Source organism: Cryptotermes secundus, unplaced genomic scaffold (genome assembly GCF_002891405.2).
Source record: "Cryptotermes secundus unplaced genomic scaffold, Csec_1.0 scaffold83, whole genome shotgun sequence".
In the NCBI taxonomy this organism is placed as follows: domain Eukaryota; kingdom Metazoa; phylum Arthropoda; class Insecta; order Blattodea; family Kalotermitidae; genus Cryptotermes; species Cryptotermes secundus.
This window is the reverse complement of record NW_019719357.1, coordinates 567-13,497: the sequence shown is the minus strand read 5'-3', so window position 1 is coordinate 13,497 and position 12,931 is coordinate 567. Positions and strand designations below refer to the sequence as shown.

General features: G+C 40.8%; 2 protein-coding genes across 2 annotated transcripts in view; both read right to left on the bottom strand.

Annotated features, from left to right (window-relative positions):
• The window catches only part of LOC117282310, a 5,944-nt gene extending 4,671 nt beyond the window's left edge, over window positions 1-1,273 (bottom strand). The window contains exon 1 of the mRNA XM_033751466.1: window positions 1,239-1,273. The gene's annotated coding sequence lies outside the window, so the exon portion shown is untranslated. The remainder of the gene's footprint in view (window positions 1-1,238) is intronic.
• A 2,593-nt stretch (window positions 1,274-3,866) lies between these two features.
• LOC111864428 (serine-rich adhesin for platelets) lies at window positions 3,867-11,036 on the bottom strand (the record flags this gene model as incomplete). The annotated part of the gene is made up of 2 exons (XM_023851665.2): window positions 3,867-6,326; window positions 7,015-11,036. Coding segments are annotated over 2 exons (4,298 nt in total), but the record flags the coding sequence as incomplete, so codon positions are not given.
• Window positions 11,037-12,931: the final 1,895 nt, after the last annotated feature.

The following is a 12,931-nucleotide window of genomic DNA, read 5'->3' as shown; positions in this document are numbered from 1 at the left end:
TTAAATGGAGAGAGAGAGAGTCTGTCTTTGTGCTTCACGTGCAAGACTGCGTGGTTTTAGTCCGCAAGCGAACTATACCGACCGAGCGACCGCCACTTCTCGGCGAAGTTAGTGCCAACTTTAGGCCCCGCCATATCTCAAGCGGTTAGTCGCTGGCTTCCCACCGCGGCGGCCCGGGTTCGATCCCGGGGTCTGTTCAAGTGGGATTTGTGGTGGACAAAGTGGTGCTGGGGCATGTTTTCTCTGGGTACTTCGGTTTTCCCTGCCAATCTTCATTCCACCAATTGCTCCACAATCACCCTCACCTATCATCTGGGGCTGGTACAATAGGCCAGGAGTGGCTGCAGTACAAGGGACTTAGTTCCACCCCACTAGCAATAAAAAAACTAATAGTGCCAACTTTAGCAGATAGAGGGTGTCACGTGGTCAGCGCAACGAATCCTCACGGCCGTTAAGGTATGGCCTCAGGCCTACAAATTTGATAGAACACTTGTTCCTTGGCTTACACTTGGCTCTGAAGATGAAATTATGTTCCCCCGAAACGTCGGTCCACTAATAACAGGCTACATGACTTTATATCCAAAGAAGGTAAAACATATATAGTTACCGCTGTGGAAATCTCTTAAAACGCATAGTTCTTCATACAAAAATTCGTAGGTATATTTATGATCAGCGTCATATGCTCCGGACTGGAGACGGATTGGACTTATTGTTGAACTTAACTGGATGCATGGTGTTCATAATTAATTACAGAAATTTCACCGACATTCACTCTCTAAAAATAACTGCAGCACACTCCAAGCCTTACCAGTCTGCTGTGTCTTCAAGTACTCGTTGCTTGGTAGCGGTTTCTAACAGTGAAGATCCCCTTTATTGCTCCTGTACTCAACTGCTTGATCTTCTCACTGACCGTCTGATCCTTCATATATAACATCAGCACGGACCGCATAGAAAATTCCATTTCCAACAGTTCCTCTATTGTTGCCTCTGTATTCGTTGTTCGGGAACATATTTAACGAGCCGTTGCCTAGCAATGGCTATATTATCTGGCTCCACTATTCATATTTTCAAGTGTCATATCGCTATGTATATTCTCTTTCCTAAGATAATAGATTCATGTGGTAATAATCTGCAAAAGGCACAGGGAGCTGAAGGAAACGTTAAGAAATCTGGTTATACATAATATATGTTAGTCTTAATTCATAATGCAACGAAACTTATGATCGATTTCTACTTACATAAGTAATTTTTATATCGAAGTTAAAAGTCTGTTTAAGGCTCCACATTAATTATCTCTAAAATATCCCACAATCCAACTATTTATGACGCTAACTTTAGTAACCAAAAATTATCTTCGTTCATACTAGGTGCTGCGTAGTCAACTGAAACGTTACAGTTTGTCTTCTTGACCTACTATGACGACACAAGGACAACTACTCTCCTGCGGTCTGTACAATAATCCTGACACCTCCGTTTAACTTCTCTTCTTTTCGTGTTCAAATATGCAATTACTGGTATGTGATGGTCAACGTGCTACATGACGTCCATCGCTACGCAACGGCCGCAATGGGACCGCATACTTCAGCGACAACAAATATATGGAAACTGTTGAGTTCCCACAGCGACGAATTGAATATCAACAGACCGTTGGGTGGGAATATCCATAACAACGGGTTGTTCGTTGCGTAACAACGGATGAAACTGTATAATAGTGCTCTAAGTGAAAAACTGTACGAGTGTTTGTTCTCATCCGAAGACCCATGCAATTTATTCTTGTCGCGTCACACAACCAACACGTCACAATATTATACATGACTATGTAAAATAAAATGAACGGCTTAATTTATCTCTTAGTTTTGTCTTCTACAGCAAATAAATAATATATTCAACCAGAAATATGTAGAAGATTCCTGTATGATTTTGAAATTTCTAAGTTTCTATTCATCCGTAATTTGTATATAATTAATAATGGATTATAATAGGGGAGGTTTTATCCCCACTGAATTTTATTTCTAGTTTTGAAAATTACTTTGGGGAAATCTGAAGACTTCAAGGAAAGGCAGGAATTCAATTACCTGAATCATACACTTATATATCGTCATAATGTAATTTATTAAAGAGAATATAATTGCCGTGATCAATGGATCAGAAATTCCATCAACTGGTGTAATTATTTATTTAAAGAGGCATAATGCTGCAGCATGTATACCCGTTGCTACGTAATGACTCTGTAAACAACGCCATTGCTAGGCAACAGAGTGAACTAACTGAAAAGTGATGTTCTCTGTGATATCCGTGCGACAGCTGCGTGACGCAACAATGTTGGAAGCGGTGTTTTCTATGTGCTCCGCTCCGAAGCTATATTACCCCATCAACCGAGTAGTGCAGTTGTTATATAGGGATAGTTTAATGTTTGCGTTTAAACGCTCACTTTTGAATAGAGAGGATGTTACATGAGGGCTATTACCGCAAGAGTTCAGTTGAAAAAAAAATCTGGTCGTGGGCCTCAAGGGGCCTGACGCCAAGACGAACTGATTGGCGGTAAACCGCCAATCGTAAAGTAACTTTGACACTGCAGTTAGAAAACTACAGCGCGGTCTCAGCCCAATGGAGACGTGGCGTGAGCGCTAGAGTATAAAAATTAATGAAGATAAGGCAGTCGTCTGCTTATATCTCATCTTGCATTGAATGGAAGATATATTACATTTGTAAATTGTGTAAAATATTTCGGAGTAATCTTTGATAGGAGGGTTACATGGAGATTACACATAGAAATGATCGAAGCCAAGGCCTTCATAACATTTATAAGATTGCATTCCCTATTCAAAAGTGAGCGATTAAGCGCTACCATTAAGCTGACCGTCCACAAAGCTCCTATTAGATTCGTAATAACTTTTGCTAGTCCCTCCTGGGAGTTTGCGGCAGACACCCATCTAGTGAAATTGCAGCGCCTGCAAAACAAGGTTCTCCGCACCATTGGCAATTTTCCGAGGCACACACAGGTTCGCGATTTTCACGTGGCTTTCAAAATTCCATACGTATATGACTATATAACAAAATTATGCAGGCAACAAGCAGAAGTCATACAAAATCATGATAATGAAGATGTTCGCAATATTGGGGAATGAGAAGCCCGACATAGAAAGTATAAGAAGCGGTCAATCATACGACCGTTCAAGTGAGTAGACTGCCGTTGTAGCGGAAGCTACTAGAAATAGGGCATAATCTGCTGCACTGAGTCTCGACTGACAGAGGCCCTTTATATATTTAATACATTCATAACCATGTTTAACGTGTAAAATGTAAATATTCTTTACATTATGACAAATGACTTACTACTATAGACAATGACTCTGACAAAAGATAGACCCGTCCTCTAGTCAGAGAGGGCGCCCCACAATAACAAGACCTAAACTGTCAAACAGTAATAAATATCTGGTCATGAGCACCAGATGGGGCTCGACACCAAGACTTACTGACTGACTGACCGACCGTCAGTCGCAATGTGACTTTGACTTTTGTCTGAGTTCTCGGTAGGAACTAGCCATGGAAAGTTCGTCGACCTGTGAAAACTTAAAATATGATTTGAAGACTTCATGTGTGCTATAGTGCAGTGGGATTGTGAGTGTGTGATTTTGGGAGACTTTTGTAGTTCCTGTTTTATAAATCCGTGAAGACTAATGGAAATAGACCAAAAGAGATTAGTGTGGAGTGATTGTACATTGTGTATAGCAGCAATAGTGTAATAATTATTTGTAGTTACGGCCTTTAGGTTGTTAATAAATCCAGTTACCAATCAAAACTTGCGTCTTAATCACGTGACATGTTCTCATTTATTTTTTTACATTCAGCAACTAATGCATTGATTTCCAGTCTGTTGGGACTAGAAACATTACAGAGAAATTAGAAATTGTTTACATAATAAATAATGTTAAATTACGTTCTAATATGACGAATACCATCACCTAGCGATCCCAGTATGTTTCATATTACACAAGATATTTTTCTTTCTGCATTGCTACAATTTTTTTTTCGATGGCAGTGTAGACTATAACCCTGCAGTACAGTCAAGTTCAGAAGTGCACGCAAGCATATGAAATATACAGCGAACAAGCAGTTATGAACTAGACCGTACACCAACTATACCCTAGCTATTAAATAGTATTTTAGATGTTGTATTCACATGGAAATTTCCTCTTAGCATTTCCAGCGACAAAGTCATGTAAGCTTGATACCAAGAGCAGAAAATTGTGTTATAACATGTAAAAGTTGTTCCTGTGCATAACTAGTTAAGCACTGCGCCATGTGGGCGTATGGAGGAGTGGATGTGTAGATCCACATCATCATAGGGCAGATGATAATTATCCTCAGCTATTGCTGTGGATTTATACCCTTTCATAGGTGGAATTGTAGTTATTAAGAAGTATTTTGACAGTTTTTAATAATTATCGTAAATCTATTCGATATTGATTAATTTTAATCCTTTTGTTTATAGATTTCCGACATTACTGTAAAACTTTGGTACCTAGAACGTTGGTTACAAACTTACAAAACTGGTTATGAAATACACTAGATTTATCGACATATTGGCGTTAAGACAACTGAATTTCAATTCATTTCCACCAGCATGAGATATAGGAACAAAAAATATTTTGCCCCCCTTTTTTGAAACTATGTGAACGTCTTCTTTTCGCATGTTAACAGTTTTGTATTTCACAAGTTTTTTTATCTAATAATGTTATGAGTTAATGAACATAATCACGCCTCAGTTTTTTTTAATTCCGATCAGTTTTTCGAAATAAAAATTATTCTTTTTATCCCCAGTACATAGATCAAAACAGATATAATGTGAAGATGTCTATAAGCGAAGTATGGGTACTGCTTTAAGTTCAGAAGCTTTTTGTATAAAATACGCGGATAAAAATTAATATTTTCATACCCTTTTACCTGACGAATTGCAGATTTATATTAAGATACATTACTAAAAGGAAGTTACCGAACACACGATTTCTGAAAAAATCGTTTACGTCACACCATTACAGGGTTCCTAGGAAAGACTGTACCTGAAGAAAGTAAGTTAATTCGAGCATGTATTTACGATCTTCCTTTGAACATGCTGAATTTTATGCCACATTCGAAGAAAATGAAATGATAATAATAGTCGTTTGGATGTAACATCAGTCCCTGAAGGAAGTTACACGCGTATATGCCTTAGGTAGAATAACGGATTATAAACTTAAAGTGATATTGCTTTGTACGCTTGTTGGTTTACCATAAGAGCATTAGGGGCAGCTTATCATCAATGTAAATATATACATTTCTTTATTAAAATGCGTCACAACACAACAATAAAACAGTATTTTGTTACATGTTTCGGCTTTTTAGAAAACTATCATGAGGCAGATACACAATTAACGTGTTCTTAAGCTACTGAATTGCATACTATATAATTCAATCCACCTTCCTATCAGACCGGACATAATACACGTAAATAGAGGTACCCGTCAAATAATATCAAAACCGGATACTACTACAAGAATACCTACGGAACTCCAAGCAATTTAACCACTTCATACTTGTATACAATCAAGAAAACTATCGGCACATGTCCGCAAAAACACTATGATATAACATTACGATTGCAACAATCTATCTTAATAGGATATATTATATGTATAGTTCTTAATTATATTTTAATTATGTAACTTATCTCGTTTAAAATCTTTACCTTTTATTGTATTTCATGTTTATATTATTATATTGTGGTATATTATCGAAAATTCAACACTGCACTGAATTGTATGTATGCAATTCATTAGCTTAGGAATATATAAATTGTGTATTTGCCTAATGATGAGTTTCTAAAAAGCTGAAACATGTAACAAAACACTGTCAAACATGAACAGTTTTATTGCTGTGTTGTGACAGATTTTAATAAAGAAATCGATATATTTAACATAACAAGATGAATCCATTGAAAATAGATACGCTATATTAACCTCCTTAACATTTCAAAATAGTTCTTGTCAACACTTTGATATAGAGTTCCCTCAGTGCTTCAGTTTCCTGGAGCCAATGTTTCTTCTTTCTGTCGGCGCCTGGCTTGATGCTCCTCTGCGTACCCCACGGGCACATGATGGAAGCTTGAAGACTTTCTCGCATCGTCGTGAAATTTCCCAGAATGCATATCCAGAAGGACACCGGTACATATAACCTTCAAGTTTTCCTCTGGAATCTTTTTTGCATTTGTAGAAGTGGGAGCAGTCGTTCTTGTAAGGGTAGAACCCGGGTCCAGGGCACAGACGAGTACCGGTATTAACAAGTACCTGTACATAACATAAAGGCATTTCGTTACAATGCTATGGACGTAGAATATTGTCTAGAATACAAATTTAATAATTAAGACAGTGTATTATGATACAGATATTTCCATAAAGCTTTCGTAATATACGGTATTTAAGACGCGGTAAAATTGTGCGAACTTTTGTGATCACATTTAACACTACAGTATGCGCCAAAAAAGAAGTACTGAAACTCGCGCATCTCGAACGTGCATGTGCATTTGTCGACGGGACATAGCTCCAGCCGCACGTGTTCCCAAGTATAGTGAAAAGGAAGTTGTGTTGTGCAGTTATTGTTGGAAATGGGTCTGTCGACGGAGGAAAAATTGTAGACTTTGAGGGTCTCACAGGGGTAGCTGTGAAGAGTTCCACTTTCTGGGGTACAACGCCGCATAGTCCGTTGAATGTAAACGGACATTCCAAGCTAGAAACCAGCGTGTAGCAGGTAGCAAGCAGAGAACTTCTTCACGCTGCTACTTGCTTGGCAAACATGGTTGGTACATGTTTCTCCGACACGTCAGTTGAACAAGGTGCTATATCCCAGAAGATACAAATCTTCACATTAACTGTTAAGGACTGAGGTTATTTTATACATTTTTTCCTATTACGTGAGTTGAAAGAAAATGTTTGGTCACATTAATTTTTTTTTCAGTCATAGGTCTTACGCACTTACCGGCAAGGATTCACCTCTTCCATCAAAATTCCTGTTAGACCTCCCTCCTGCGATCATACCCTGGCAAGGAGCTGCTTTCTGAGGCGGTAGACACTGTATCTTCTCTTCATCGAACACTGTACCATTTACGCAAGCCAGAACAAGAATATTCATTTCATGTCCGGATACTGTGCATTGATAGAAGAGGTCACAATACTTTGGATGTCTCCTGAACCCAGTAGGACACACCACAACAATTTGCTCCTCATCTAGTGTGCCAACTGTTGGACATTGTCCTCCACTACCTCCCGGCGTAGACGTGCCTTCGGTTGTCGTTACTCCTGCCTCTCCATGAATTCCTGAAGACGATCCAGTTTCTGAAATTGTCGTAGTTTCATTGATACCGCCATTTGTTAATTCGGTCCCACTCGTGGTTTCAGAAGTGCCACTGGTCCCTTCTGTAGGGTTGGTTGTTTCTGGAGGAGTATATGGTCCTTCAGTAGGACCAACTGTGGTTGATGTCAAGTCGGTAGATCCAACATTGCCTGATGTTTCCTCATTTGTAGCTGTAGTTGCTTCTTCTGTTACTGTTATCCCAGTGCCAGTTGTTTCCTGATTCGTGGTGATTGTTGGGGCATCTGTTATAGTTGAAACAAAGCCTGAAGTGCCGACTGTTTCCTCATTCGTGGTTCCAGTTGGACCTTCTGTTGTAGTAGTGTTGTTTGATGTTTCTTGGCTTGTAATTGTTTCTGGTGGACCAGTTGGTGTTACTGTTGTAAGTTCACCTTCTATAGCCGAAATAGTTGTACTTGAGGTCTTTTCAGGTACTTCAACATCCGTTGCTGTTGTCCCGCTCGATGATTCGCTTGCAGTCGTGCCCACGGGTTTTGTGTGTTCTGTGGTTTGCTGTGTTGAACTTGGCTTTCCACTCGTTGCCTCAGGATACAGAGTGCAATTCCTGGGGTACACTACTTCAGGATAGTTACACACGGATACACTAGGATCAAAGATAGTCCCTGGTTCACATTGGAAGATATAATAAGTGTATCTACCACCCCAGTCTACACACCGATAAAAAAAATTGCAATAAATGGGATGAGGGAAGAATCCGGCTCTCGGACATGTAATGTTAACAGCTGATGGCTCCTGTGTTACTTCCTGGTTGCATGGAGCGGCTGCTGTACCAGATGAAATTTGACTGTCACTTACATTTGAACTTTCCTGACCATCTGGAGCTGCGGAGCCTCCTTGTCCGTTAATTGGAGCTGTGGGACTTCCCTGCCCATGTTCAGGAGATGTGGATACTGCAGATGACGTAGAACTCTCCTGCACTTCTCCAGAAGTTGTTAAATTACCCTGAACATTTGTTGGTGTTGAGCCTCCGTGTCCATTGCTAGTGTTCGTGGAACCACTCTGTACGCCTTCAGTCGTTGGTGAACTTTCTTGGTTTGTAGAACCTTGTTGTCCAATGTCCGTAGCTGTAGAACTGCTTTGCGCGTTTTCTGGTTTGCCAGTTATTCCTTGACCATCAGCAGTTGCAGCACTTTCTGGAGTCGATAGCCCTGGCTCTCCTACTGAGAAACTTGAATTGTTTTTATTTCCTTCCCCCGAAGGCTTTACATCTCCTTGATCGGGAGTTGTCACCGTAGACGAATTATTTTCGCTCCCCCCAGAAGGATTTATTTGTCCTGCAGATCCTTGGTCGACACCCCCAGGCTTACCTTCAGCGTTGCAATTTCTTTGGACGGCCCATTCATGATCACATACATTATTGGTTGGATCCCAGAGAGTACCTTCGCCGCAAATAAAGTCATATTTTGTAAAGGCACCCTTTCCATTGTCAACACATCGGTGAAACTTTTTGCAATCTCCAGGTGTTGGGAAGAAACCCTCTGACGTACAGGCATTGCCTGTACCTGCTGGTGACGTCGAAGTAGATGTTGTAGCAGTCGGTGTTTCCTGTGTCGCAGAAATTGTACTTCCTTGACCCTGATTACCAGATGTTTGTCCTGAGACTTGTTCGCCTGTAGATGTTCCAGAGGTTTGTTGGGTATTCTCTGACACTGATGTAGAAGTATTGCTAGATTGTTGGATGCCTTCATTTGCGTTTGTAGACTGCTGATCGAGTCCACTTGATGTAGATTGTTGATTACTTACACTTGACGTTGTTGATTGTTGATTAGTTCCGCTTGTTGTTGCCAGTTGATTTATTTCACTTGATGAAGACTGCGTGCCAGCTGTTGTGGAAGTCTGACTTCCACTTGCAGACGATATGGTTGACTGATGGTTACTATCGGAATTACTACTTGCAGATGTGGAACTGCTACTGCTTGTTGATGTTGATGAAGAGGAGGAAGAGTTAGACGATGAAGAAGAAGATGTTGATGTAGTACTGCTACTGCTGCTACTGGTTGATAACTGAGACTGAGTAGTAGCAGTGATGCTTGATGATGATGATGATGATGATGATGACGACGACGACGATGACGTACTAGTAGAGGAGGAGGATGAAGATATTCCTCCAGACGAAGTAGTTGACTTCTGTATTTCCACTGAGCTTTGTGTTGAAGTTTGAGAAATTTTATTCTCCTCAGAAACACCTCCTGTTCTGCAATCGGCCCTTTGAACTGCCCAGTAGTGATTGCAAGTGTTATTTTCTGGATCCCAGACGGTACCTTCGCCACATTCAAAATCATACTTCCAATAACCACCGTCTCCATTATCGACACACCTGTAGAATTTCTTGCAATTGCCACTAACCTGAAAGAACCCTTCTTTTGAACATCTGTCTTTAGAGGAAGATGATGATGTGCATCCCGATGTGCTTTGTGTCGACGATGTTGCTATTTCTGCTGTAGTCTCAGAAGATTGTTCTGTGCTGCTTCCAATTGTAGTTGTTATAAGCTGGTTGTTATAAGACCCGTCTGTAGACGGGCGTTGTGACGTAGTCAGTTGTTGTCCACTCAAAACTTGCTCATCATGGCCACTTTGTGGTTCTTTCGGAGGTTCATTTTGTCCAGAGTTTGTATCGTTACATTTTGATCCTGTGTTACCTTGTCCTGGCGAGCCACTACCTTCCAGGGTACATCCTTGTCCTGACACACCTTCTTGTCCCAGAGAACCTCCTTGTCCTGACAAACCTCCTTGTCCTGACACACCTTGTCCCAGAGAACCTCCTTGTCCTGACACACCTTCTTGTCCCAGAGAACCTCCTTGTCCTGACACACCTTCTTGTCCCAGAGAACCTCCTTGTCCTGACACACTCCCTGGTCCTGAACCGGTTCCAGATTGTGCCCCATCCCCTGCACCTATTTTTCCACAGTTGGTTCTCCTCACAGCCCAATCGTAGTTGCATACGTAGTTGTCCGGATCCCATACCGTTCCTTGTCCACATGTAAAGTCGTATTTTGTGTATCCTTTCTTGTCGTTAGGAACACATCGATAGAACTTCCTGCAGTCCCCAGGAGTTGAGTAGAAGCCGTCATTGGTACATGCTACATCAGCTGAATTCTGACTTCCAGTTACCGGTATCGGCGTAGAAGGAGCCGAAGATGTTGCTGATGCCGTTTCATGTCTTACGAAAGATTTCAGCTCGTTACGTATACTCCACAAATTTGTATTCGATGATACAGTTCCTGAGCTTGAAATATGACTTGGTGGACTTAACGCTCCTCTTTGGGGAGAACGAACATTGTCCACTTCATTATTAATCTCATTTTGAGTTCTCAGGGGCGCTCGCGAAATATCTCTGTTCCCTCCACACTCAATTCTTGTCGTCTCCTGAGGATGGTTACAGATCGAGTAAACAGGATCAAACACCGTGTCTTGTCCGCAGTGGAATTCAAAAGCTGCGAGTTTGGGTCTGCTTCCTCCGCTTCCCGTTCGTAGCAGATGGTTACTGGCGCCCACGTCCACACATCGGTAGAAAGTCTGGCAGTTATAGGAAGATGCGTGAAACCCTTCGGAAGGGCAATTGAAATACGGAGCTTTCCTTCCTTGACGTCTGGAAGTTGATTGAACTCTGGTCTCTGCGTCTTCCTCTCCTGAAATGTGTGATAGTAGTAGTAGTAGTAGTAGTAGTAGTAGTAGTAGTAGTAATAATAATAATAATAATAAAAATTAAATTCGTTATTTATTTACGTGCCGAGCTCAACAGCCAGTGGCCAAATGTTATGTTTTTGGACATCATCCATCGTATTGTCTATATCTAAAAACCATCCTGTTTATTTTTCAAAACACAGGGTTTTGAGACTGGATTCTGTCCGGAGATTGAGACCAGCTCTATCGATTTGGCCCAACTGAGTAGGTTTTACCTGAAGACGGAGACAGAATCCAGTCTCCGAAACATTATTTTTTAGATAGAGACAAGACGACGGATAATGTCCAAAAACGTATTATTTGTACCATTGTAACACACTTTTAAGAGTCAGTGGCCAAATACAGGGGCAACACGAATACAAACAACAGCAACAATAAGAAAATACAGGACAAAACAAACAAAAGGCAAAGAAGAACTCTCAGTTAAGGATGTTTATATTTAAGCCTGATTTTTATAAAGATATCTGTAGATTTACAAACTGCATTTACAGCATGAAAACTTAAACAGTTCCGTCTAGTGTGGCTGGTGAAGATTTTTCTTATTTCAATTATTTATGCCCTTACATGTTTCGGCCTTCAGAGACCATCATCAGAGGGACACCTTTACGTCAGTAGAGTTAGAAGCCACTATTACAATACACGTTCTAAAAGTTTTATTTTATTGTTAGTGGGGTGGGACTAAGTCCCTTGGACTGCTGCCAATTCTGGCCTATTGTACCAGCCCCAGATGATAGGTGAGGGTGATTGTGGAGCAATTGGTGGAATGAAGATTGGCAGGGGAAACCGAAGTACTCGGAGAAAGCTGCCCCAGCGCCACTTTGTCCACCACAAATCCCACTTGGCCAGACCCGGGATCGAACCCGGGCCGCCGCGGTGGAAATCCAGCGGCTTACCGCTTGAGCTATGGCGCGGCCCTGTTATTTATCTTAATTCCATTATATATTCAGAACAAGAAAGCACGAATATACTGTAATTGTTGTGAAAATCAAGTTCTATTTTGATCAAGTTTATGGAGTTTAATCCCTCACAAGCATCTGCTAGTTTCCGACTGATCAGTAAGTCCGCAGAGGTTCATTGCTGTTTAGATTCTGGTTCTGTGACCCGTGACAGCCGTAGGCTGCTCCCCTCTTCAGTGTGAGAATGTTCGCACTGAGGCATCAGTTGGTTTATATAAGCAGGCTGATTGAGGTTTGTCGCCTAAGGGAGGGGGAGAGAAGATACAGACAGGCCCAGGCCAATAGGAAGAGTGAACCGAAAGACGGCCATTTTCTTGTTTGCAGTATTATGGTTACACGAAGGGAAAAAATGCGAGAAAAAATATCCCTTTCAAGGCCTCTGTTGTTAGGAAGAAATAAATGAGAAGATAGCCCTTATTTTCTACTGTCTGAGTAGGGGGAGGGTCTTCTAAGGAGGCGGTGCCCTGTTTGTTAATAATGTTCTCAACCCTCCAATTCACATTAATTATGTAATTTGCATAGAATAAGACTAGAAATATTTTAATGGAAGGTTTCGTGATTATGTGAACAGACTCAATAAAAATTATATGCAAAATATTCAAATATATTCATCGAAGGTATCTGATGTTACATATATTCAACTCTATAGATAATGCCTTATACACGGTCTCTGAAATGTGCAAAGAAGCGCCGTGGAAATTCCTGACCGTCGGTACAAGTTCGAAGTGCTGCTAGATGTAACAGCCAATCTCTTGTTAATTAAATCGGCTAGCAGCAGCATAAATTCCGGGCTTAAAATATGCAGTACGGTGCTTAAATTTAAAGTTATCGTATATTTTCAAGTACTGGGTGCACAAGAAACATTCTATGATTATATATTTGGT